At 40.9% G+C, this 27,052-nt stretch overlaps 1 protein-coding gene across 4 annotated transcripts in view; it reads right to left on the minus strand.

Annotated features, from left to right (window-relative positions):
• Positions 1-27,052, minus strand: part of raf1b (Raf-1 proto-oncogene, serine/threonine kinase b) — an 88,338-nt gene that overhangs the window by 16,074 nt on the left and 45,212 nt on the right. For all 4 annotated transcript variants that reach the window (XM_048606359.1, XM_048606360.1, XM_020510866.2 and 1 more), the window contains 9 exons: positions 22,718-22,820; positions 22,478-22,626; positions 19,586-19,705; positions 19,332-19,485; positions 15,481-15,508; positions 14,345-14,472; positions 13,392-13,509; positions 7,261-7,345; positions 5,849-6,025 (listed from right to left, as the gene is read on the minus strand). In XM_048606359.1, the coding sequence (XP_048462316.1) occupies positions 5,849-6,025; positions 7,261-7,345; positions 13,392-13,509; positions 14,345-14,472; positions 15,481-15,508; positions 19,332-19,485; positions 19,586-19,705; positions 22,478-22,626; positions 22,718-22,820 (1,062 nt within the window). The remainder of the gene's footprint in view (positions 1-5,848; positions 6,026-7,260; positions 7,346-13,391; positions 13,510-14,344; positions 14,473-15,480; positions 15,509-19,331; positions 19,486-19,585; positions 19,706-22,477; positions 22,627-22,717; positions 22,821-27,052) is intronic.

Raw genomic sequence — 27,052 nt, forward strand, 5'->3', positions numbered from 1 at the left:
GGGTCCCAAGAGAGTGAACCATAACTTTGTGCACTACTCTCCCATTTTAAACTTTTTAATCATAAAGATATACTTGCCATAAAGGGAATGCGATGAAGTTTCATCAAATTAATTCTTCAGATGAAGGAACTGTTCCGAGGAAATATTAAGTAGACTGGGCTTTTACTCTCTGGAGTTTATAAGTTTGAGGGATGATTTCATTCAAACATGCAAATTTCTTACAGGACTTGCCAGAGTAAATGCAGGGAAGATACTACCCCTAGCTAAGAGGTCTAGAACCAAGGGACACAATCTTAGAATAAGGGAAAAGCTTCAGAGTGCTGTGAATGTTTGGAATTCTCTGCACCAGAGGGCTGTGGAGGTTCAGTCATCGAGCATATTCCAGACAAAGATCACTGGATTTCTACAAATTAAAAACATCAAGCGGCACAGGTGTTGTACAGAAAAATGGGGTTGAAATAGAAGATCAGCAATGATCTCATTGAATGGTGGAGGCTCTAATGGTTAATTGGCCTACTACTGCTCTTATTTCTAATGTTCTTCTGTTCTTTTGCAGCTACTGCAAACTCTGGTTCATCTGAGCTAATAACTTACCATTAATGAACACAAAATAAGAGAAATCACATTAAATTTCAAATTTGACAGAAACTTCTGAAAATATGGGTCTCCAATACAGTCAGATACCTACGGGTCCCTGCCTAATATTACAGAACAGCCTTCAGTGAGAAGAGTACTATTAACAGCAGTTAACCAAGTTACAAGTGCCTTATGTGTTACAGTTACATTTTTTTCAAATAAACAATTTACTTATCACTAAAGACAATTAGCCATTGTACTGGATCAGTGGTTTTCATTTATTCAACTTCAATACAATTGAACAACAGGATCTATGCACCCTGTTCTGTTTCTTGAGCAATGAAATCTTCAGTATCAGAAACTAATATCTAGAACCATGGTTTGCAAATTGTGCAGCACAACACTGTTCCAGGCACTGTACACAAAGAGGTTATTAAAAAGTAGGCAGGTACAACAATAGCAGAATGCAGACTCTGAACCTTTATATGGATAATGCTATACCTGTGTCCATCAGCTTAGGACTCTAGAATTCCATTCTCTTAAACCATTGTCATTTCTCACTTGATCCATATTATCTATTTATATAAAGAATCAAAAATTGAACTCATCAAGGATGTAGTCATTTCCTTTCCATTGTCATACCTTTTTACAATCTGGGAAATAGTTTCCATTAATTCTATAAATGCTACTCTTTTATAAAAGCCTCACATAAGCTTCATTGAAAAGTTCAGCATGTTTACCTAATGAACCTACATAAATGGACCCAAGTTCCATCATAAATATTAACTCACTCCTGAAGTAAATAGAAAGAGAATTCCTTTGGATTCATGACATCATTTTTGTCAATTCATTCATCATGGGGTGCAAGTGTCACTCACAAGGTGAGGATTTATTTTTTATCCCTCACTGCCTTGAGAAGTTGCTAACGGGCCATCTTCTTCAACCTCTGTTGTCTGAAAAGCAAGACATTCCCACAGTACTGCAGGAAGTCAGGACATGAGTTTATTGCTATAAAACGTCCTGACTCTGATGTAGAGATAATAAGAACTGCAGATAGTAAGAACCGCCTCAAAACTGACATCTATTTCAAGCACACCGACTCCCACAGCTACCTGGATTACACCACCTCTCACCCACCTTCCTGCAAGAATGCGATCCCCTACTCCTAATTCCTCGGTGGTTGAAAATGCTCTCAACCGCATCTCTTGCGTTTCCCACAAATCTGCCCTCACATCCCCTCCCACCAACAAAAATAAAGACAGAATCCCTCTTGTCCTCACATATCACCCCACCAACCTCTGTATCCAACGATTCATGCTCCGCCACTTCCGGCACCTACAATCCGACCCCAGAATCAAAGAGATATTTCCCTCCCAACCGCTATCTGCCTTCTGTAGGGACCGTTCTTTCCGCACTCCCTTGTCCGCTCCACACTCCCCACTAGCCCCACCACCCCCGGCGCTTTTCCCTGCAACCACAGGAAGTGCTACACCTGCCTCTACATCTCACCCCTTACCTCCATTCAAGGCACCAAACAATCCTTCCACATCAGACAGGGATTCACCTGCATATCCATCAACATGGTCTACTGCATCCCAATGTGGCCTCCTCTACATCGCTAAGACCAAGCGGGGGCTCGGAGACTGCTTTGTAGAGCAGCATCTGCGCTCTGTTCATGACAAACGACAACACCTTCCGGTCGCAAACCACTTCAACTCCGCCTCTCACTCCCGCTCCCTGGGCGACATGTCCATCCTGGGCCTCTTCCAATGTCACATTGACACCTCTTGTAAACTGGAGGAGCAGCACCTCATATTCCACCTCGGGAGCCTACAGCCCAATCGCCTAAACGCTGATGTTACCAGTTTCAAAATCTCCCCATCACCGGCCTCATCCCATGACCAACCCTCCCTCTCATCCCCGCCTCCTTGACCTGACACAACCTGTCCATCTTCTCTCCCACCTATCTGCTCCTCCCACCTTACTTACCAATCCCCACCACTCCCTTCCTGCACTCACCTATCACCATCATACCTACCTTCTCCAGCCCTAACCCTTCTCTATTTATTTCTGAGCTCCCTTTCCTCTCCCCATTTCTGAAGAAGGGTCCCAACCCGAAATGTCAACTTTCCTGCTCCTCTGATGCTGCTTGGCCTGCTGTGTTCCTCCAGCTCCATTCTGTGTTATCTCTGACTCTGATGTACTCTTGTCATCATGATATTTAAATGGCTGGTCTGATTCGGTTTCTAGTCAATGGTGGTTCTCTAGGATATTAGTGGTGGGTGATTCAATGCAGTAATACTATTGAATACCAATGAAAGGCAGTTGGACACTTTAATGTTAGAGATGATTATTGCCTGACTCTTGTTGGGTACAAACTGTTACTTGCCATTTAGGAGGCCAATCCTGGATGTCATTAAGATTTTATAGTATACGAGTAAAGACTGCTTAATTATTAGAGCAATTGCAAATGGAACTGAATACTGGGCAGTCATCAGCAAAATCCATACTTCAGAACTTATGACAGAGGAAAATTTATTGTTAAAGAAGTTGGGTAAAGTAAAACTAGTATCATAAAAGAAACTAATTGTGCCACAGACTTTGCCCTGAGGAGTTACTGCAGTGATGTCCTGGAGCTGAAATAATTGGCCTGCAACTACAACCATATTTCCTTTGTTACAGGTATAACTCCAGCCAGTGGAGACTTTTCTCCTTCAATCTTCTGCGGTCATGATGTCAAGGGCAGTCTCTCACTTCACCTGTGGAATTCAGCTTTTTTGAACCGAGGCTGTAACAAGAACTGGAGCCAAATATTTCAGGTGGAACCAACCTGAGCTCTGGAAAACACGTTACGTTTTAGTAAGTACCAACAGATGACACTGTTGTTGGCACCTTACATTACTTTGCTGATGATTGTGAGTAGGCTGATGGGAGAGATAAATGGACAGATTGTATTTGTTCTGCATTTTATGGAGATACTACAGTAATTTTCCAAATTCATTAATGCCAGTTGGCTTGAGCCAAGTCAATTGCTGAGCATAAGTCTTTAATATTACGGTCAGTATTTTGTTGAGGCCCTTTGACTTTGTGCTCAGTCTTTTCTAGATATTACTTTAGAAGGGACGGAGGTGGATCATCTACGTCCAGCTGAAACATGTTTCAAACATGTCTGCCTTGTCTTCTACATTCATTTGTTTTAATTGAGGTTGAGGATAGTTTTGGAACTTCTTCCTTCTGTTAGTTATTCAGTAGTTCACCATGATTCATGTTTGGATGACAGGTCTTTGATCTGACTTGTTGGCTCTGGGGACTTTTAGCTCTATCTGTTGCATTCATGGGGTTCCAAAGTTAAAGCTTCAGCAGGTTGGCACCTCATTTTCAGTTCCACCCAGGTGCTGTTGTTGCATCTGTTTCTGCACACTTCATTGAACCAGAGTTATTCTCCTGGCTTGATAAAAATGGCACAGTGAGCTTGAGATTGCAGGTCCTGGTGGAATCCAATTCTTCCTTTTCAGATGACCCACAGTGTCTCATGAATACCCACTTCAGGCTACTGGATATGTTCTGAATCTATCCCATTTAGCATGGTGACGATATTACACATCACAGTGCAGCATGTTCCTAATGTGAAGATGAGACGCAGTGTCCAAATGGATGCTGTTGTGATCATTCCTCTCAATACAATCATGGACACCTCCAGCTGCAACAGGCAGATAGTTCAGAACAAAGACAAGTAGGTATTGATTCTCTCACCCTCTTCTGCAAGCTCAGTCCGGCATATGTCTTTTAGGACTCAGCTAATTCAGTCAATAGTGGTGCTACTGAGTCACTCTGTTGATCAGTGTTGTCTCTCTGAGGTTCTGTGCACACTGATTGACGTGCTGATGCATTGACTTCCAGTTTTGGAAATCGCTGCTGTGCAAAGACTTCGGAGATCTGCACACTGATAAATAAATTAGGGAGACCATTGCTATTGATAGACATGCAGGCTCCATCAGGCGTACATTCTGTGCCCTTGCTGCTCTCAGTGCTTCTGCCAAGTGATCATCAAAACGGAGGAGCACTGGTGGACCAACTGAGGGAGAGCAGTTGGTGGCAATCGGCAGATTTCATTGTCCGTGTTTGATCTAATGACATGAGACTTAATGGGATTCAGAATCATTGCTGAAGACTCCCAGGGCCAGTCACTCCCCACTGTGTATCACTGTGCTGCAATCTCTGCTTTATCGGTCCTGCTAGCAGTACCTTAGACCTTCCAATACTAGTTTATTCACTCATGGTATAACTGGTAAAATTAGTGGTGCAAACTCTCATGCAACTAATGTTTCAGAAGCTAAAAAAAAAAGTTTATGTAGCAGCTTTTACAACGTCAGGATAACCCAGTGGCTTGAAGCTAATGAAATGTTATTTGAAGCATTTAATGTAAGAAACCAGCAACCAAAGGGCACACAATAAATTCCCACAAACAACAGATAACCTATGATCTTCACTGAGCTTGCTTGAAATAGTGCTACGTGATTTTTAACACCTATCTGAGAAAGGGCAGGGCTTCTCATACAAAAGATAGCAGCAGCAATATTACAGCACTCCCTCACTATTGCACTGAAATAATAGCCAGGATATTGACTTGCAAGTATCTTGATTTGGGCATAAATCTAGAAACTGTCTAAATCAGTAGTGAGAGTACTATCGGCTGAGCCACGATTTAGCTCCATGTGGCATTAAAGATTCCAACATAAAATATCCTATTTCAACAAGAGAATAACTGATATTAAAATAGTTGTTCAAATGCTAGGCCTAAAGCAGAACTGTTGCCTTTGGCATTTTCAGTGCTTGACATCTATTCAGACCAGGAACAAAAACAAAGTTGCTGGAAAAGCTCAGTAGGTCTGGCAGCATCTGTGGAGGAGAAAACAGAGTTAACGTTTCGGGTCCGGTGACCCTTTCTCAGAACTCAATTATGTGGCAGTGATGCTGCCAGACCTGCTGAGCTTTTCCAGCAACTTTGTATTTGTTCCTGATTTACAGCATCCGCAGTTCTTTTGGTTTCTATTCAGACCAGATTTATTTACACAGCTTCACAAAATGAACACAACAGAAGATGAAAATATCAGAATATCTAAAAAAAAACGTAGTTGTAAGAATAGAATCATCTGAAGAGTTATATGTGAAACTAAATAACACCAGAACAACATTCGATTTAAGATACACAATAGGATCAGAAAGCATTTGTTGCTATGGCAGAATGCTGATCATATCAAGTTGTACTCACTCCATTCCTTGGGCTGTCTGGCGAGCAATGTCAATGAGCTGAAACATCTCCAGCTTTATTTCCTGCACGTGTAAATGCTGGTAGAGGCTGTTACCTTCACACCACTGGGTAACAATAGCCAAGTTAAACTTAGTCATGTAGCCCATAAATAACAAGATGTTTACATGTCGTGTCTTTCTGTGACAGGAAAACAGATTACAATCAGAGAAGCACCTGCAATTAAACAAGTCTAATAAGAAAGAAAACTGAATTTTACATATTTTATATTTTTATTTTGCCAATTTCCTCACCACTATCCAATTCTAAAGGTGTTGACTAGTTGCTAAGCTGAATAGTCATTTGACATGTCAACCATGGTAGTATCTGAAAGCTACTTGACAAAATTTTGATTCTTAACATTCAAAGTTCTACTCCAGATTCTGGAAAGCAATCCTGAAGATACATAGCAATGCAGTGAAACAGAGAGCAATCAGGATGCTAGGATGTATTCGTAGTACAAATGAATATAATATGAGACATGGTATTTTGGCTCTGCAGAAAGTCTTGGTCAGGCCTTACTGAGAACAACGTATCCAGCTCTGACCTCCTTCAATGGAGAATGATTAAGAAGCTTTGAACAGGTTATATAGGAGGGCCACAGGACTAATTCCCAATATGCAGTTTTTTTTAAGATAAACTGAACACTGAAATTGTGTACTGTAGACTCATGTGTATATGGAGGTAATCTGATTGACCTTTGTAAGATAGTGAGGGGAACAGTTTGTGTTTCAGTTGACAGTTTGTTCATAATTTTACATTATACAAAGGTCAGATCTAGGTTAGCTACGGGGAGATGGTTCTCTTTCCAGATGGTAATAGACCTCTGGAACAGACTCTCGCCTCACGTAATGAGATGATGACTTGTTGAATTGCCTCAAGTGGAAATGCAGGTTGCATGTCACTTTTTACTCAGGGAATTCAGGGCAGATGATTGCCTGGACTAGTCTAATTGCCTAGATGGCTCCGATGGAGATTTCCCAGATATCTATAGCAAACTGGCCTTCAGGAGTGTGGTTTCAGGTGGGGTATGAAGGATGTTGTGATACACAAAGTATTGCAATTGTGGTGGAAAGCTGGTTGGACCACGGGTCTTTACCTATTAGTCATTGTTCACAAATTTGTAATTAGCAGTGCAAACCATGGTTAATTTTTCTCCTCTGTGGCCAGGTGTATTAAGGTGAGCTGTTGCACCAATACGACAATAGCCATAATCAAGTAAATTAACCGACACAAACAAAACACACACTTTATGCTTGCTATTTCACATTAAGCTTTGAGAGAAATGATCTGATCTGTTAATCTTCATTTCTATTATTAATAGTCAAGAGAGGAATATTGTTCAAGCTACTGGAATAACCTTCAATTTTCCTTACCTCAGTACCTGAACTTCATTCCGAAAAGCCTGAAGTTGTTCTGGTGTTGGATCTGTCACCTTTAGGATTTTTACAGCTACATCACCTGAAATACCAAGTTCATAACAACTTGATGAGGATAGAGATGGCAAGATTCACAAATTTTGGATGACAAGAGATACTGAAAGTTTAGTCAAAAAGAGAAAGGAAGCATATGCAAGGTTTAGGACACTGATATCAAACAAGGCTCTTGATGAATGGAAATGAAGCAGGCAAGAACTTAAACAAAAAGTCGGGAGGGGTAGAAGGAGCCACAAAGTGTCCTTGGCAAGTGGGATTAGCAGAATCCCAAGGCATTTTATACATTTATGAGGAGTAAGAGGGTAACTAGGGAAAGGGGGGGGGGTCAAGGGCAAAGGAGCGAATTTACACACGGAGCCAGAGGAAGTGGTTGAGGTCCTTAATGAATACTTCACATTGGTATTGACAAAGCAGAAGGATATGGATGATGGCAAAATTATGGAGGGATACGTTGATATTCTGGGACATGTCAATATTAAGAAGGAGGAGGTGTTGGGTGTCTTGAAAACATTAAGGTATACAAGTCTCAAGGCCTGATGAGATCTATCCAAGAATACTGAACGTGGCAAGGAAGGAACAAAAACAGAAGTTGCTGGAAAAGTTCAGCAGATCTGGCAGCATCTGTGAAGAGAAATCAGAGTTAACGTTTCAGGTCCAGTGACCCTTCGCTCAGAACTCAGGAAGGAGATTGCTGGAGTCTTGACAGATATTTTTGTATCCTCTTTCACTGTAGGCAAGGTCCCAGATGACTAGAGAAGAACGTAAGTTGTTCCTTTGTTTAAGATGGGCAACAGGGATTATCCAGGAAATTATAGGCCAGTGAGCCTTATATCAGCGGTAGGGAAATTATTGGAGAAGATTCTTAGAGATGTGATTTACTCATATTTGGAAAAGAGATAGTCAGCATGGTTTTATACCGGGAGGTCTTGTCTCGCAAACTTGATTGAGTTTTTTGAGGAAATGACAAAGATGACTGTTGATGGCCAGGCAGTGGATGTTGTCCACATGGACTTTACTGAAGCATTTGACAAGGTCCCTCATGGAAGGCTGTTCGAGAAGATTAAGTCGCATGGGACCAATGGTAAGTTGGAAAATTGGATACAAAATTGGCTTGGATACAGAACACAGAGGGTAGTTGTGAAGGCATGTTTTTCTGACTGGGGGTCTGTGACCAGTGGTGTTCCGCAAGGATCAGTGCTGGAACCTTTATTGTTTGTAATATATATAAATGACTTACGATGAAAATGTAGGTGGACTGCTTAGTAAGTTTGCAGACGACACAAAAATTGGTGGAGTTGTTGATAGCAAGGAAGGTTATCAAAAAATACAGTAGAATACAGGTGAGTTCGAAAGTTGGGCAGAGAAATAGCAGATGGAGTTTAATCAGCCATGTGTGAAGTGATGCATTTTGGGAGATCAAATGCAGGAAGAAGTATACAGTAAATGTCAGGACGCTCAGGAGCAACAATACACCGAGGGATTGTGGACTCCCTGAAAGTGGCAACACAAGTGGATAAGGTGGTAGAGAAGGCAAATGGCATGTTTGCCTTCATCAGTCAGGGCATTGTGTAAAGAAGTTGGCAAACCATGTTGCAGCTGTATAGGATTTTAGCTAGGCCGCATTTGCAGTTCTAATTACCACACTATGGGAAGAATGTGGAAGCTTTGGAGAAGGGTCCAGAAGAGATTTACCAGGATGTTGCCTGGATTGGAGTGTATTAGTTATAAGGAGAGATTGGACAAATTTGGATTGTTTTCGCTGGAGTGTTGGAGGCTAAGGGGTAACCTGATAGAAGTACATAAAATTATGACACAGTAGGATGGATAGTCAGAGTGTTTTTCCCAGGGTGGAAATGTCAAACATCAGTGGGTATGGGTTCAAAGTGAAAGGGGAAATTTTAAAGTGGGTATGAAAGGAAGGTTTTTTTAAACAGAGGGTGGTAGGTGCCTCGAACATGTTGCCGGGAAGGTGATAGAAGCAGATACGTTAGGAAAGTTTAAGAGGAATTTAGAAAGATACATAAACAAACAAACAGTCAGGGAATAGAGGCATATGGATCATGTGCAGGCAGATGGGATTAGTTTAGAATGGCATCACATTCGACACAGACATGGTAGGCTGAAGGGCCTGTTCCTGTGCTGTGCTGTTCTATGTTCTATCAGTCACACAATACAGTAGTCATTTAGGGTGTCTTTATCTGTCATTTGTGTTTTCCAGTATGTGTTGTGCCATTGTATGCATCTGGAGTATGCATCTGACTATGTGAAATCTTTTGCTTCTCCACTGACATCACAGCTTCATAGCTTTCTCCAAATGCACCAACACTATCTACAACCACAGAACTACATGACCTACCTTTCAAATATGGTGACTGTAGCTTTGACTGCTGATATAAAATGATTACTTTGTGTGACCAAAAATTATGTACTTTAAACAAATTACTTGACCTCAGATTATGATGTTGAAAACCTAATTTTCAAACACACTGTCATTATGCCATGTTAATGTGTATTTATTTAAAATTTAACCAAGTAATTATCATCACATAATAAGCGAACACATAAATGGAAGTTATACTACAAAACCAATACAAGGCAGTCTAGATAACATTTCGTCTCATCATACTTCATACCATTAATATTTTGTTAGTAAAATGTTTTTAATTTCTGTAACTTCCTTGGTGAAAAATAAATTGGATTCAAAAGTAACAAAATGAACAACTGATTAACAAATTTTAATTATTCTCCATCTCCAAAGTAAGATCAGCAAAGAATCAGAAAAATACAGTCCCGTGGAGAAATGGGTGAATTAAATTACCAAGGGTGTGTTAAGTATTATGCAAGATTAAAAGAAAGAAATAAAATCTGCAACAATTTTGTTCAACTACAAATGTGAAAAATATTTTGTTAAAAGGGATCTTTGTTACTTTTGTACCTTCAGATGCTGTTCTTAACTTTGGCTCTTCCAGTGATGTAAGGAAATCATCAAAGTGAGACTTATCCTCAGTGTTTTTAACCTTTGGACTAAGCAATACTTCTGTGTCAGATCCAAAATAAAATTTTCAAATGTAGGACCGCCCACTTTCTTTAGAAAGTACTATAAACAAACAGTCTCGACTGCTCTTTGTTTTTACTTATAACAAAAGGCTTTGGCAGAAACCAAATTTTCCTCAGATGCAGCTAGAAGGGTAAATGGACTGAAATCTGCAGCAGTGCTGAGGAAATGGTGCAACAAGCATTAGGAGCTTATTTGCTAATGACAGCAGAGGGTTTAACAGTGAAATGGATTGTATGGTGAAGAAAATACATCCTGACTTGGCCAGTGCCTTATTTCCCATACGATGCTCAAAATAAACAGGTTAGTAGAACAGACAGAGGGTTCAATTCAATGTGGATATGTGTGAGGTATTAATATATCTTCTAAGGGAAAACAAGAAACAGGAGTATATCTTTAGTGGAAAGATGCTGAAGTATTTGGCTGAGTGTCCAAATACATAATTTCCTGAGAAAGAGTTGGTAGACAAAGTCATGAAAATATCATTCCATCAGAAGAAAAAGAGATAAGACTACACAGTCAAGTTTTACTACATGGAGAAGCTTCAGCAGAGATCAATGTGTCTTTTAAGGGAATAACTCTTTGCAACAAAGAAAGAAGCAGGACTTCAGATTGAGAACACTAATTAGTTTTGCACCGCTTTAGCAAAAAAGCAGCTGAAACAAAATAAACCAATAGTTTATTTTTGTATAAACTTCTATGGAAGCTGGTAAGCAGTTCTAAACTGTAAAGCCGCCATACTAGAAAGAAAAGGAGACAAATCCAGTTAGTTTTCAATACAGATTAGTACTCAGCTCCAACTCTGGAACTGTGCTGCATTTTCATATTTAAGTAAAGCTATATGTGATCCAAACCGGCTACATTTCCATTACGGCACTTCTGCAAACTTCCTCAGCTAATCAGACTAAACAAACCATTCATTATTATCAACAGTATAAGTAACCAGTCAGAGACAGGCCAATTCATCCACATTCTCCAACACCCACCCAACTGCGGTCAGGTTTTCGATTCCAAATCATATTCTCTCCAGTAAACCACAAGCAAGTCACTGAATGAATAGTCAATTTGGAGATGTGTTTATTTACATTTTTTTAAAAGAGGGGAATTGAGTTGAAGTCTAAATGCCAGCTTTATGACATCTAGATAAACACTTATATAAAAAAAGGCAGCAATTTAATCAGATTTTTCAGTTGGTTCAGGCAGTAGCAGAAAAGTTTAAAAGGACAAGTGAAGGCATAAACTACAACGAACATCTCACATGGTGTGGCACATGAACAATTGTAATTCAACTTAGGCCATCAACTCGCAACTGTTAGACAAACCCATACACATGGCACAAACTGCTGCAAATTATTGGAAAAATTCAACAGGTCTAGTAGCATCTGTGGAGAGAAAGTAGAGTTAATGTTTCAGGTCCAGTGACCCTTCTTATTCAGGCAGGTTAGGAGTCAAACTCTGCACTAACCAGAACCTATTCTCTCTCAATTAGTGTTTTCTCTAAAAACGATATTAAACAAATATAATATTCTCTGATAAATGTGTTCCTAACATTCAGCTTGCAGCTTGAGTTATATGTTAATTAAAGCCAATCTTCAAGTCACTTTCAATTTCATAATTTTTCTTTTCTGATTACAATATATCATTTACGATCTCTTTGTCCTGCTGATTTCAAACTTTCCAATGGGCCTCTCAAATATTAATGTTGCCCTCTCTCTCTGTGGCTGTAACACTGTATTCTGCATTCTATTCTGCTACCCTGATGCACTTTGTATGGTATGATTTGCCTGTATAGCACGCAAAACATTTCTTACCGTAGCTCGATACATGTGATAACAATAAATCAAACTTAGACTCAAATGGAGATGATTCAAGACTTTTTGTTTTATTATGCATTTGTGGGACACGGATATCACCAGTTAGACCAGGCTTATTGCCTTGGAGAAGACAGCGGTGAGCTGTCTGCTTAGACTGCTGCAGTCCTTGCATTGTGAGACCATCCACAGTACATTAGTAAGGGAGTTCCAGGATTTTGGCCCAGTGACAGTGAAGAAATGGTGATATACTTCCAAATGAGGATGGTGTGTGACCTGGAGGGAAACTTGCAAACATCAACACATCTTGCACGTATTGGCTTTGACCTTCTAAATGGTGGCAGGTTTGGAAGCTGCTGTCAGAGGAGCCTTGGTGTGTGATTGACAGAGCACCTTGTGGACTGTACACACTGCTGCCACCATGAATCAGTGGTGACGGGAATAAATGTTGGTGCAGAGAATGACAATTAATTACTCCTCGGTCTCATCTTTTTCCATCTATAATTGAGTACTATGCTATGCGGATGAGTGCCCTGGTCTAGCACATCCTCCCTTTCTTTCCTTTCTTTCTTTTGGACAAAATAGTGATGATGAAGGATATTCGGACAAACACCACCTTGTCTGGGCAATGAGATTGGCCAATAAATTTAAGGCCTCACCCTCACTGCTGATTTCCTGAGAATAGGAAGAAAGAAAACAGTCAATCTCAATCAGGGAGGTGGCAGGTAGATCAATGGGAATAAAATCTCACTGCTTCAGTAAAGCATGTTTTAGGAGATTCAGATTGAGGCTGTTTGCTAGGTAAAAGTACAGCAAGCTTTTCACAGAGTTATGCTCCAGCTGAATTTGGAGTGCTTGATGCAGATGCTGGGTGGCTGCAATGGGAATAGCTTATTCCTTACCTTGAACAACCTTCATATCGATTAATATATAAAAGTCAGTGAAAAAAGAAATGTTACCAAAGTATTCACAAAGGACAAAATATATTTCCAATTGCATACCTCAACAAGTTTAGAAATCAGATGGATTTTCTTCCGGAATTACATATCTGATCAACAAAAATAGTGTTCCAATGTCTGAATGCTATGCAGGGATGCCCTCGCAGTTCAAGATTTGTCATGATCCAAATCGCAGACTTCACAAAATAAAAACTTAACAACAGTTAGATCTTGGATGGCTATAGAAAAAAATTATCAGCTTCTTACCATGCCATTTCCCTTTGAATACAGTGCCAAAGGATCCAGAGCCTATTCGCTTCAATAATACAACTTCCTCTCCTTTTATTTCCCAGTAGTAACTGGAATCTCTTTGAACACGTGGACGCTGTAACAGGCATCAAACAAAGGCATAAAATATGAAAATAGAAAATAACAACCTGTTTAATCATCCATTTTCCTGACAGAAATAGCTAATTGATCAAAAATGTTATACTCCATTAACCTTCTGGAATGTCATTAGGGTTCAATTCTCCTCAAGTTATTCAAATGCAATTCTGCAATCAAAATGATGGGCAGTAAGTTTGTAGAGGCTACCTCATTCCATTCCATATCAAAGCTGCTGAGTTAGTGATCTCAGCTGGTACAGCAGAGTTGAGTAAAAAAGGGTTCAGCATTACTGGATTAAGGAAAGACCTTCTAGCATTGTAACTCCAGAAACTACTGCTGCTAGAGGTTGAATAGATGTAAGAGAGTTAGGATTGGGTTCAATTGCAATGTCCATCATTATAAAGCCACCTAGCAAAATTCCCTGCCAAAGCTTACTCATGAATAACAGCCACTTTGAAAATAGAGGATGAGTGTGGAATCATACTCCAGGAGAGCTAATGTCATCAGCAAGAGAAGCTAGTGAAAAGTAAACCTTGACAAGAAAAGGGAAATCAAGTGTACTGCTTAAATCTTCGAATGTTTTCTTTTTAAAAATCTGGGCCATAACATAAATTGGGAAAAAGTAGTTTCTAAATTTATGGAGAAAATGTCTGTTGAAGTACTTGCAGAACTATAAAAGAGTACAACTGATTGATATGACTATTCTTATGAATGCAGTCATTACTAAAATATTTTCACTTATGTACATTCCAAAGACTCCCAAATCCAAAATCATAAGCAATTTGGTCCTGCACACAGGTCTAAATGTGCTTCACCAGTTTCCTTTGACTTACAATCTTCTTTATTCCTTCTGACGTCACTGATGGCCTTCTATCTTTGTGAGTTTGAACTGGAGACTTCTGCTTAGATTCACGTGTTGGACTTAAGCTAGGTGGACTATTCGACAGTGCTGATGCGGGAACTGAAGGAAAGGTAAAACATCAGTTTAGTGTTCTTACTGGGCTTCAATTTTTTTTTAAAGGCAAGGATTTCAAAAAGACCCATAAATAATTTTAGATTTTCGTTCTCGGAAGTTTGAAGCACCTTAAAACCTGATGTAAGCATCCCAACTAAAACTTATTTGTCTACACAAGCCCCTGTTGCCCATTATGCAATCACTGACTACACTTATTGGAGGGGTGAGTCTTGTGAAGTTTCTGTGAGCTCCAAATTGACATGCTGACTATAGAAAGTAGCGACTAAGTCAATCCTCTGTGACAAACTAACAATCCAATACTTGAACCAAGAAGTTCCGAGGTATTCTAGGACACTAATGATGTTTAATTAAACTCTCTGGCCAATACATAAACTTCATCAGATGGAGGTTGAGTTGCCTCCAACTTGGATCCAAGTAAACTTGCACATCAATGCTTTAGTGGCAGGGTCATCCTAACTATATGAGCAAGCTGTCCGAAATATATTTAATCAAAATAAAACAGTAGCTCTGTACATACTTTGAGAATCTTTAAGCCGTGGCCATTGCCAACTTGGACCTAAAGTCTCTGGACTTAATTAAATCATTTCAAGACAATGTGTACTTAGTAACAGGAAATCAGGACTTTTACCTGAATATATTTTACAGCAATTTGGTTTGGAGACTTAAGCACAGAGATGAATTTCCGTGCCTATCAGACACCCAGGTGACCAAATTTAAAAATTATGACAAATAAAAATGTGAGTTAGGGTAAAATGCACTGATTGGCATAATAGTTAAAGAGAACGATACACCAACTTACACAGCAACCACTGTGATTACACACCACACTTTATAATACATTCCCACATGAAGAGGATGGTGTGAATCAAGTATGTATCATTCTAGCGTGTCAGCTCAAAGCATTTTGGCATAAGGCCCCAACCTCTCTAACATCAGTCAGTGGAAATCAGGCTGTGCTTTTAGAAAAAATATAAAAAATAATTATCGATTTACCTCTTTGAGTGTGACTTCTTATTACATCCTGTAAAAGTAAACAAACATATTATTTGACAATCACCACAACAAATATGTAATGAATTGAAAAAACATAATTAATTAACCCATTTACCTTATTGGGGTATAAAATCAGTCTAAACTTAAGTAACATCTTCAATCAAAAGAGACTGAAACCAGTCAGAAGTGAAGAAATCATGCATCTCTTGCTTGACTTATACCTTTATGAGAAGTTCACATGTTAAGGATAATATTCACCAACTTGTAGACAATAAATCCAGACAAGGGAATATATGAATGAGCTGTATTTCAAGTAATTGGTTAAACAGGGTTTGGAAGATGGATTTATACTGGGAATTGGAGATGGCTCTCAAACCCATTTTCTTGCCTTCTCCCTGTACCTTGATCCTCTTGTTAATCAAGAACTCTTACCTTGGTGTTAAATACACTCAATAACTTGTCCTCCATAGTCTTCTGTGGCAATCAGTTCCACAAATCAACCAGCCTCTGGCTGAAGAAATTCCTCTTCATCTCAGTTCTAAACAGCCGTCCCTTCACTCTAAGGCAGTGCCATCAGGTCCTAATCTCTCCTACTAGTGGAAACATCTTCTCCATGTCCACATTATCCAGGCCTCTCTGTATTCTGCAAGTTTCAATGAGATCCCCTCATCCTTCTCAACTCTATCGAGTACAGACCAAGAGTCCTCAACCACTCCTCACATGATAAGCCCTTCACCACCAGGATCATTCTTGTAAATCTCGTCTGTACCTCCTCCAAGGCCAGCACATCCTTCCTCAGATATGGGCTCAAAATTGCTCACAATATTCCAAATGCGGTCTGAGCAGAGCCTTATGCAGCTTCAGCAGTACATCTCTTGTATTCTAACCCTCTTGAAATGAATGCTAACATTTGCCTTCCTAACTGCCAATGGAACCTGCAGGTTAACCTCAAGAGCAAGGAACACTATGTCCCTTAGTGCTTCAGATTTCTGAAGCGTTTCCCCATTTAAAAAGTAGTCTATGCCTCTTCTTCTTACCAAAGTACATAACCTCACATTTTCTCACATGATATTCCATCTGCCTCTTTTTTGCCCACTCTCCTAGCCTGTGCAAGTTGTTCTACAGCCTCCCCACTTCTCAATACTACAAGCCTCTCCACCCATCTCTGTGTCATCTGCAAATTTAGCAACAATGCCCTCGGTTCATTCACCCAGATAGTTAATTTATAATCTGAATAGGGGGGGAGGGGATGGGCCTACTGGTATTTTCCTTGGACAGTTAATCCAAAGACCAGGGTAATGCTTTGGGAACCTGGGTTCGAATCCCACCATGGCAGATGGTTGCATTTGAATTCGATGAAAATCTGGAATTAAGAGTCTAAGAAACCATTACTCCTTTGTTGATTGCTCCATATCTCAGACATCATAAAATACCAATCAGCCCACTATATATTGTGGCTCCGAGACCTCACGGGATCTCATTGGGATGTGACGACATGAGCTCTGGAGCAATGCTGGTTCACTGGGAATGGCTCAGCTGAGAATGGTTCTCAAAAGGTCTCATTATTAAAAGAATGCCTTTTCAGTTGGCTAAAGGTTCGAAGCATTAACCCCACCCATCCAAAAACAGTGTCCTCTCACACAGGATGCTGCAATTTCACAGAATCTGCAACTGTTTTCCTTGGAAGAATATGGTGCATCTCACATTTACTCAGAAGATCAATGCGTTCAACCCTCCCCTGTCACCTTCAGAATAAAAGGCATGACCTAATGTCTAAAACATATTGCTTTAGATTCACACAATGTTACCTATGAGAAGCAAACCTTGCCAAGGATAGAGACCACCTGAAGAAAGAATGTGAGCTTTCCAAAAAAAAGACATAAGCATATGAGGAATTCATCTAACTCACCATCCACTCTGTAGCCTATACCACTTTAGAGAAACCTTTTATAAATTTGGATCTAGAGGTATTGTCCTTCATTGATGACGTTACACATTTTCTTCCTGGCAGAGGTATAGAAGTATCCTTATCTACAAGCAAAAACCATCCCACTCCATTCATCCTCATACACATTGACAAAATAAAATACCCATGCATCCTCTATATCCTTCAAGAAAGTTAGGAATGCTGTTGGAGATTGATGTCTCAGACTGAAGAGATTTGCGAGAGATGAAACTACAGGGTTAGTCATTCATGGTCAAATATTCATGGTTCATGAAGTGCCATAAAATAACTTGGGGATAGACAAAGAGTAAAAATGTGAGGGAAAGACATGATGAAAGCGGTAATGCCGGACTAATAACTAAGGACATGGGTTCAAATCCTACTATGACAAATGGTGAAATTTGAACTCCATAAAATAAAACCTAGAATAAATAAAAAGCGAGTCCAATGACAACCTTGTAATCACCACCAACTGAAGAGTGCTTTGGCTGGTACCCAGTAGATGTTGCAGATAGGATCAGTGACGGAGAGAGATGGCTCGCAAGTTATCTTGTGGAACTAGAGATCTTTGTGCAGGACAAGATATGTCTGTACCTGCAGCAGTTTAGGGAGATGATGGGAGTCGCCAATATATCCTTCTGTTCCACTTTGCTCCAGCAATTGGTACCTCACCTCATGTCCTGTTCCCATTTCTCATTGAGACCAAAGGAATCTCCCAGCAAAATGCTCATGGCCAAGCACTCCCTTTCTCCTGATCACTCATGAAGTGTCCGATAAGCTGCAGTAGCACAACACTTACTCTTCTTAGGCAAAGTCCCGAGAGATTTTGGAATTAATTTTGGTTGAGTATTGGTGAATCCTTGTTAGTGTCCCAGATATACGCCCACTGGTGTTTCAAATGTGTTTTTTTTTTTACATTTCCAGCAACAATAATCAAAATAAAAACCGAAAGAACTGCGGATGCTGTAAATCAGGAACAAAAACAAAGTTGCTGGAAAAGCTCAGCAGATCTTGCAGCAACTGTGAATTAAAAATCAGAGTTAACATTTTGGATCCAGCGACCATTCCTCAGAACTGGTGATGTTCACCGGACCTAGAACGTTAACTGATTTTTAATCCACAGATGCTGCCATAATCATAAAATATCTTACCGATATCAATATGTGTTTAATCCAAATAGCTGGCTGCTGTTAAGAAAGGGCAATTCTGAAATTGCTAGGCACCAAAATACTGTACAACCATTTAATGAGCATGAGCATCCAGGAGGCTGTTTCTAGTGCTGCCTTTCAACTCTTTTACCAAAATGGCATCATGTGCTAAACTGGCATTCCAATTTAATAGATAGGAATAGGAATGGCCATTAGGTCCTTGAGCCTGTTAGGCTATTCAGTGAGATCGTAACTGACCTGCAACTTATAGACCTGCCTTTGTCCCATATCCCTTAAATACCTTTGCAGAACAAAAAGCTATCAGCCTCAGATCTAAAACTTACAATTGATACAACATCAATTGTGAAAGATAGTTCTAAACTTCTACCACCCTTTCTCTTTACGTGTTCCTATTGTAAGATCTCATCTTAGACAGCCCTTTACATCTTTTGTGTTTAAAGTATTTGGCAACAATTTCCCCTGGCACTCAAGCTATGATGGTACAGTGACTGCAAAACTTCAAAAAAACAGATTTCTAATAAAGTGCACAATATAAGGGAAAAAAGCATAAATATTATTAATAAAATGTCTGAAAATTAATTGATTAGTTATTTTGAATGACAAATGAAAATTAAATCTATTAGCCACAGCCAAGAGTAGTCTATAAAAGGTCTGGTGTTCAAAGCAGCTACTCTTGTTTTTCAGACATGCAAGTTCAGGGAGTTCTGTCAAAGCAACAAGGGATAAGTTTGTTGTACCTCAATAATGCTATTATCAATCGGCATGGTGGTGCTGGACATGTGAACATTGGGAGTGGATGAAGACCTTTGCCGCTGGCAGAGCTGACCTTCAGTGGATGAGAAAGGCATGGGACAGTTGAAGGCATGGGAGGTGGAATGCCTGTACTGCAAGCTGAAAACGAGAAAAAGCACAAGCTAAGGACCATCAAGGAACAGACAACAAAACCATTTAAATATTCTCCTTCGAAATTAGTTTAGTGCTTTCCACTTACCTCTCAGGAAGTCGAGAAAAAGACTCACGTACTCGCCGTGTAGTCATTTGTGTAATAGATGGCAATACCCCATCAGAAGTGGAGAAGAGTCTGGAGTTTGGTGTGGTTGCTTGATAAGCTCTGACAGAAAATAGAAAAATGCACTAAAAATAATTGCTTAAACCTCCTCATTTATTTACAGCAACTAATTAAAAAGATATCCCTGAATACAAGATAAATTATGAAATTATCACATGGTTATTTCAAGAAAGAAACACATTTTCCATGAAATAAAATAAGGAGAGATGGTTTAAAAACAGCAGTCCTTTGAGATAAAGCCATGCCATGAACTTGAAGGGGCCGTCACAGTCATGAGTCCCTTTTATTTGGAACTCAGTAGCAGCAGTGTGTACTATCTACAAGATGCACTGCAGAAATTCACCAAAGATCCTCAGACAGCACCTTCCAAACCCACGACCATTTCCATCTAGAAGGACAAGGGCAGCAGATATATGGGAACACCATCACCTCCAAGTCCCTCTCCAAGTCACTCACCATCCTGACTTGGGAATATATTGCCGTTCCTTCACTGTCGCTGGGTCAAAATCCTGGAATTCCTTCCCTTATAGCATTGTGGGTCAACCCACAGCAGGAGGACTGCAGCGGTTCAAAAAGGCAGCTCACCACCTTCTCAAGGGCAACTAGGGATGGGCAAGAAATGCTGACCAGCCAGCGACACCCACATCCCACAAATGAATGAAAAAAACATAGGTTCTCAGTGCTCTTACACTAAAGGGGCTAAATAATGGTCACAATACATCAACTCTTCCTCTCCTTTACAATGGGTAAGAAAGAATTAGTAAGCTGTAAGAGGATTAGGAGAGTAACATTTGAATGTCTGTTGGTATTAACAGACTCTGGTCCAGCTTTTCATCCTCAAAATGGGTACTGGGATTCAGGAAATTCAGGGAAAAATTGGTCACAAGGATGCAATCTTCATTGACAGGCATGAGTGTTGGATACAGTCAGGGCAATTAACCTGGGAAAAGTTCGGAGATAGCCACAGTGGCTCCTGAGTTAGGATATTTGAAAGGTCCACCTCAGTGCTATGGGACTTCATCCTAGCAGCAATAAAAATTCTAAGGCCTCCCAACCATCTCACCTCTCATACTCCCCAGGCACCATTGATGCCACCTCATGCAGGGACTAAAGTGTTTCAAGAGATCATTACACCATAAGTCATGGGAGCAGAAGGAGGCTGTTCAGCCCACTGTGTCTAGTCCACCATTCATGACTGATCTAATAATCCCCTACTCCACTCAAATCCTGACTTACCCCCTTGATTCCCTACTGTTCAATATACTTAACAACCTGACCTCGACAGCCCTCTATAGTAAAGAATTCCATAGATTCACTACCCTCTGAGAGACAAAATTCCTCCCAATCTCTATTCTAACTGGGCAACCCCCTACCTTGAGGTTACACCCTCTGATTTTTAGCTCTCCCACAAGGGGAAGCAATCTCTTCACTGCCAACCTGTCAAGTTAAATAAAGATCTTTCATGTTTCAATAAAGTTGTCTCTCATTTTTCTAAACTCCAGTGAATACGAGTTCAGCCTGCTCAACCTCTCTTCACAAAACAATCCCTCTATAACTGGGATCAACCTGGTTAAATTTTTCTGGTCTTCCTCCAAGGCCAATGTATCTCTCCATAGAAAACAGCACTAAAACTGTCCACAATATTCCAGCCATGATCTAACTTGTGCCATATTTTAACCAGATTTCTATACATGGTAATAGAGTCATAGAGCTGTTCAGCAGGGAAACAGACTCTTCAGTTCAGCTTATCCATGCCGACCACATATCCTAAATTAATCCAGTACCATTTGCCAGTATTTGGCCCATATACCTCTAAACTCTTCCTATTCATGAACCCATCCAGATCCCTTTTAAACGTTGTAATAATATCTAACTTTATACTTAATCTCCTTTGAAATAAAGACCACATTCCATTTGCCTTCCCTATTCCCTGTTGAACTTGGATGCTAAATCTTTGCAACTTATACACAAGGACTCCCAAATCCTTATGTGCTGCAGCTTTCTTCGGTCCATCCCCATATAAACAATATTCAAATAAAGTTAAAATACTGCAGATGCCAGAAATCTAAATCAGATAATGCTGGAGAAGCTCAGCAAGTCTGGCAGAGAAAAATAGAGCTAATGTTTTGAGTCTGCAAAGACTCTTCTTCAGAACCATTCTGTCTGTCATCCTCACTACTTACTTTCAATTTATTTTTGTCCAGTTCTGGGATTAGGGCTCGAATGGGCAGGATTCAAGAAACAAGGGGAGAGTAAAGTGGGAGAAGAATGTGGTCACCATCTTGAAGACAGTGCAGGTACTTCCAAAGCGTTTAGAGCCCACAAAGAAGATTCCTGTACCCACTTGTCTGATACCCACCCTTTTAGCTTCAGCTTCAGCTCCCCCCATTGCGTGTGAAGTACTGGCTATGGTGGAGTAGCTTTTTACATCATCTCATCACCTCCAGTAAAATTTCTGGCAGGTCAAAGGCAACTAGGTAGACAGTGGGAAGACCATGGGCTGGATTTGACGTAACCCTGTTTCAAACCCACAAGTGACAGAGCCTAAAATCCATTCCATAATGTCATTCAAAGCCAGGACTCAGGTCCTGAGATCATGGCATAAGTTGAATGCCTTATCATTGAAACAGCAGGTTATACAAATAGCCAATTGTTTTGATTCAATATTCTCAGGTATTACCAGCTCCAAAGAGCTTATGTACAAGGCACAAACTAATAGTACATAAAAAAAGGTTATATCTTCACAGTTGTCTACCTCACAAGACAGGTTCAATCTGAAAAACTACTTCACATTTCAAAAGTTCTCACAAATACCTCACATTACTCCAGTCGATACACATGGTAGGGACTTTGGTGCTACAGTGCTCATGAAACTTGTAGCCACAGGTCTGACACCGAAAACCATTCAGAAGAAATTTCTGACAGATATCACAGAAGGCCAACTTCAGAAAGGTTTTGCGGACCTTTGAACAAGATAACAATGAAAACGAATTAAATTGGCAATGCGACTGAAGACTGTGCAAATTGAACTCAAAAGTAAGTTGAAGTACTTACAAAGTTGTGGGTAGTTAAAGGGAGGTGGTCCAAGACCTCAACCACCAGTTCTTCACCAATCAGCGAGGTAGCATCAGTGGTCCAATCTATACGATACTTTGAGCTACAGACAGAGTAAGGGAGGTTAATATATGATAAATATGCAGGTTTTTTTTTTACAAATAGGGATATTCTCTCCATTCTCAAAGATGCTTTTCCCCTAATCACACTCCTTCAGGAGCAGCAAGCATGAGCATAGCTAAGTTATTCCTAAGCCTTCAAAAATGCTACTTGGAAACCTTCCACAAGATGCTGTATTGATTGATGATTTTCCATCATTTATTTCAGTCCTGATGTTTGGAAATGCTTGACATCTCCATATCATGATGTATCAAACCTTCAAACTCACAAGTCACCTTTGCACTGTGTGTGCATTAGTATTCCAACAAATTACACCACCCATATACAATATTAAAAAGAACTACTCAGAGAAAGATACCATGGAGCAGAAGGTCACTGTGGAAAATTTGAATCTTTTAAAACATCAAGCATTCTGAAGCTATTTCTATTTTCATGCTAGAAGGTTGAAAGCGCTCCAGATTTTCTATTACTTACTGGTTGAACTAAACAAAAAAATGTCTATTCTAAAACCATAAACACAAGTACAAAATGTTTACAACAGAACGTTTTAAAATATTTACATTGGCAATTGTATAGATCATACGCGTCCACCGTGGACTCCCATGCAGCCTGCTGAGCTTTTTATCAAAGTACTATACAGATAAGCAAAAAAAAACCCAAGAACTGCAGATGCTGGAAATCAGAAACACAAATCAAAAATTGCTCGAAAAACTCAGCAGATCTGGCAGCATCTGTGGAGAGAAAGCAGAGTTAATTTTCAGGTCGAGTGACTCTCCTTTATTAGTTCTTAACAAGCAGTTCTGAAGAAGGATCACTGAACCTGAAATGTTAACACTGCTTTCTCTCCACAGATGCTGCCAGACTTTTTTTTGAATTCACTGATGGGAGGACATTGCTGGCTGCCCAGCATTTTAATGCCTGTCCCTAACTGCTGTTGAGAAGTGTTGGTGAGCTGCCTTTTTGAACCGCTGCAGTGCACATGCTGTAGGTTGACCCACAATGCCCTTAGGGAGGGAATTCCAGGAATTTGACCACCGACAGCAAAGGAACGGCAATACATTTCCATGTCAGGATGGTGAGTGGCTTGGAGGAGAACCTGCAGGTGCTGGTGTTCCCATATATCTGCTGCCCTTGTCCTTCTAGATGGAAGCGGTCATGGGTTTGGAAGGTGCTGTCTCAGGATCTTTGGTGAATTTCTGCAGTGCATTTTGTAGATAATACACTGCTGCTACTGAGCATTGGTGGTGGAGGGAGTGCTTGTAGATGTGGTGCCAATCAAGCAGGCTGCTTTGTTCTGGATGGTGTCAAGTTTCTCAAGTGTCTTTGGAGATGCACCCATCCAGGCAAGTGGGGAGTATTCCATCACACTCTTGACTTGTGCCTTGTAGATGGCAGACAGGCTTTGGAGAGTCAGGAGTGGAGTTAAACGTCGCGGTATTCTAGCCTCTGACCTGCTCTTGTAGCCACTGTATTTATGTGGCGAGCCCAGTTGAGTTTCTGATCAATGGTAACTCCCAGGATGTTGATACTAGGGGATTCAGTGATGGTAACACCATTGAATTTCAAAGGGCAGGGGTTAGATTGTCTCTTATTGGAGATGGTCATTGCCTGGCATTTGCGTGGTGAAAATGTTACTTGCTACCTGTCGATCAAGCCTGGATATTGTCCAGAACTTGTTGCATTTGAACACTGACTGCTTGGGTATCTGAGGGATCATGAATAGTGTTGAACATGGCGTTGGTGGTGGAGGGAGTGAATGCTTGTGGATGTAGTGCCAATCAAGTAGGCTGCTTTGTCCTGGATGGTGTCAAGCTTCTTGAGTGTTTTTGGGGCTGCACTCATCCAGGCAAGTGGGGAGTATTTCATCACACTCCTGACTTGTGCCTTGTAGATGGCAGACAGGCTTTAAGGAGTCAGGAGGTGAGTTACTCGTCGCAGTATTCCTAGTTTCTGGCCTGCTCATGTAGCCACTGTGTTAATGTGGTGAGTCCAGTTGAGTTTCTGGTCAATGATGTTGATAGTGAGGAATTCAGTGATGGTAACTCCATTGAATGTCAAGGGACGGTGGTTAGATTGTCTCTTATTGGTGATGGTCATAGCCTGGCACTGTGTGGTGCGAATGTCACTTGCCACTTGTTAGCCCAAGCCTGGATATTGTCCAGATCTTGTTGCATTTGAACTTGGACTGCTTCAGAATCTGAGGAGTCATGAATGGTGCCGAACATTGTGCAACTATCCGTGAAAATCCAAACTTCTGACCTTATGATGGAGGGGAGGTCATTGATGAAGCAGCTGAAGATGGTTGGGCCTAGAACACTACCCTGAGGAACTCCTGCAGGGATGCCCTGGAGCTGAGATGACTGACCTCTAACAACTACAATCATCTTCCTTTGTGTCAGGTATGACTCCAACCAGTGAGAGTTTGCCACTTGATACCTATTGATTCCAGTTTTGCTAGGACACCTTGATGCCACGACCAGTAAAATGGCGGCTTGATGTCAAGGGCTGTCACTCTTACCTCACCTCTGGAATTCAACTGTTTTGTCCAAGTGTGAACCAAGGCTGTAATGAGATCAGGAGCTGAGTGGCCCTGGTGGAACCCAAACTGGGTGTCACTGAGCAGGTAATGGCTGACCAGGTGCTGCTTGACAGCACTGTTAATGACACTTTCCATCATTTTACTGATGATCCAGAGTAGACTGATGGGGCAATAATTGTCCAGATTGGTATTGTCCTGCTTTTTGTGTCCAGGACATACCTGGGTAATTTTCCACATTGTTGGGTATATGCCATCGTTGTAACTGTACTGAAAGAGCTTGACTAGGTGAGAGGCAGTTCTGGAGCACAAGTTTTCAGTACTATTGTTGGAGTGTTGTCAGCCTTTGCAGTATCCAGTGTCCCCAACCATTTCTTGATATCACGTGCAGTGAACTGAATTGGCTGACGACTGGTATATGTCATGTTGGGGGCTACTGGTCTAGGCTGAGACGGATCATCCACTCGGCACTTCAGGCTGAAGCTTGCTGCAAATGCTTCAGCCTTAATTTTGCACTGATATGTTGGGCTTTTCCATCATTGAGGATGGGAATATCTGTGGAGTCTCCTCCTCCAATGACGTGTTTAATTGTCCACCACTATTCATTACAAAATATGGCAGAACTGCAGGGCTTAGATCTGAGCTGTTGTGGGATCGCTTAGGTCTATGTATCACTTGCAGCTTATGCTGTTTGCTGTGCAAACAGTCCCGTTTGGTGGCTTCACCAGGTTGATATCTCATCTTCAGACATGCCTGGTGCTGCTCCTAGCATGCCGTCCTGCACTTTTCATTGAACCAGGGTTGATCCCCTGGCTTGATGGTAATGCTTGAGTGAGAATTATGCCAGGCCATGAGGTTACAGATTGTGTTGAAGTACAATTCTGCTGCTGTTGATGGCCCACAGCACCTCATGGATGCCAGTCTTGAATTGCAAGATCTGTTCCCAAATCTGTCCATTTAGCGTGGGAATAGTGCCACACAACACAATGTAAGGTATTCTCAACGTGAAGGTGGGACTTTGTCTCCATAAGGACTGTGCGATGGCCACTCTTACGGATCCTGTCATGGACAGATGCATCAGCAGTGGGAAGATTGGTAAGGATGAGGTCAAGTATATTTTTCCTTCTGTTGGTTCCTTCAGCACCTGCCGCAGACCCAGTCTAGCAGCTATGTCCTTTAGGACTTGACCAGCTCAATCAGCAGTGCTGCTACCAAGCCACACTTAGTGATGGACATTGAAATGCCCCACCCAGTTCATCCTGTGCCACTACAACCCTCAGTGCTTTCTCCAAGTGTTGTTCAACATGGAGGAGTACCAATTCATCAGCTGGGGGAGAACAGTACATGGAAACCATCAGGAGGTTTCCTTGCCAATGCTTAACCTGATGCTGTTGAGACTTCATGAGGTTCAGAGTCAAAGTTGAGGACTCCTGTGGCAACTCCCTCCTGACAGTATACCACTGTGCCGCCACTTCTGCTGGTCTGTCCTACCAATGGGACAGAACACATCCAGAGATGGTGATGGTGGTGCCTGGGACATTGTCTGTAAGGTATGATTCAGTGAGTGTGACTACATCAGGCTGTTACTTGACTAGTTGGTGAGACAGCTCTCCCAATTTTGGCACTAGCCCCCAGTTATTAGAAAGGACCACTTTGCAGGGTCAAGAGGGCTGTTTCTC

The sequence above is a fragment of the Rhincodon typus genome, chromosome 16 (genome assembly GCF_021869965.1).
Source record: "Rhincodon typus isolate 14 chromosome 16, sRhiTyp1.1, whole genome shotgun sequence".
In the NCBI taxonomy this organism is placed as follows: Eukaryota; Metazoa; Chordata; class Chondrichthyes; order Orectolobiformes; family Rhincodontidae; genus Rhincodon; species Rhincodon typus.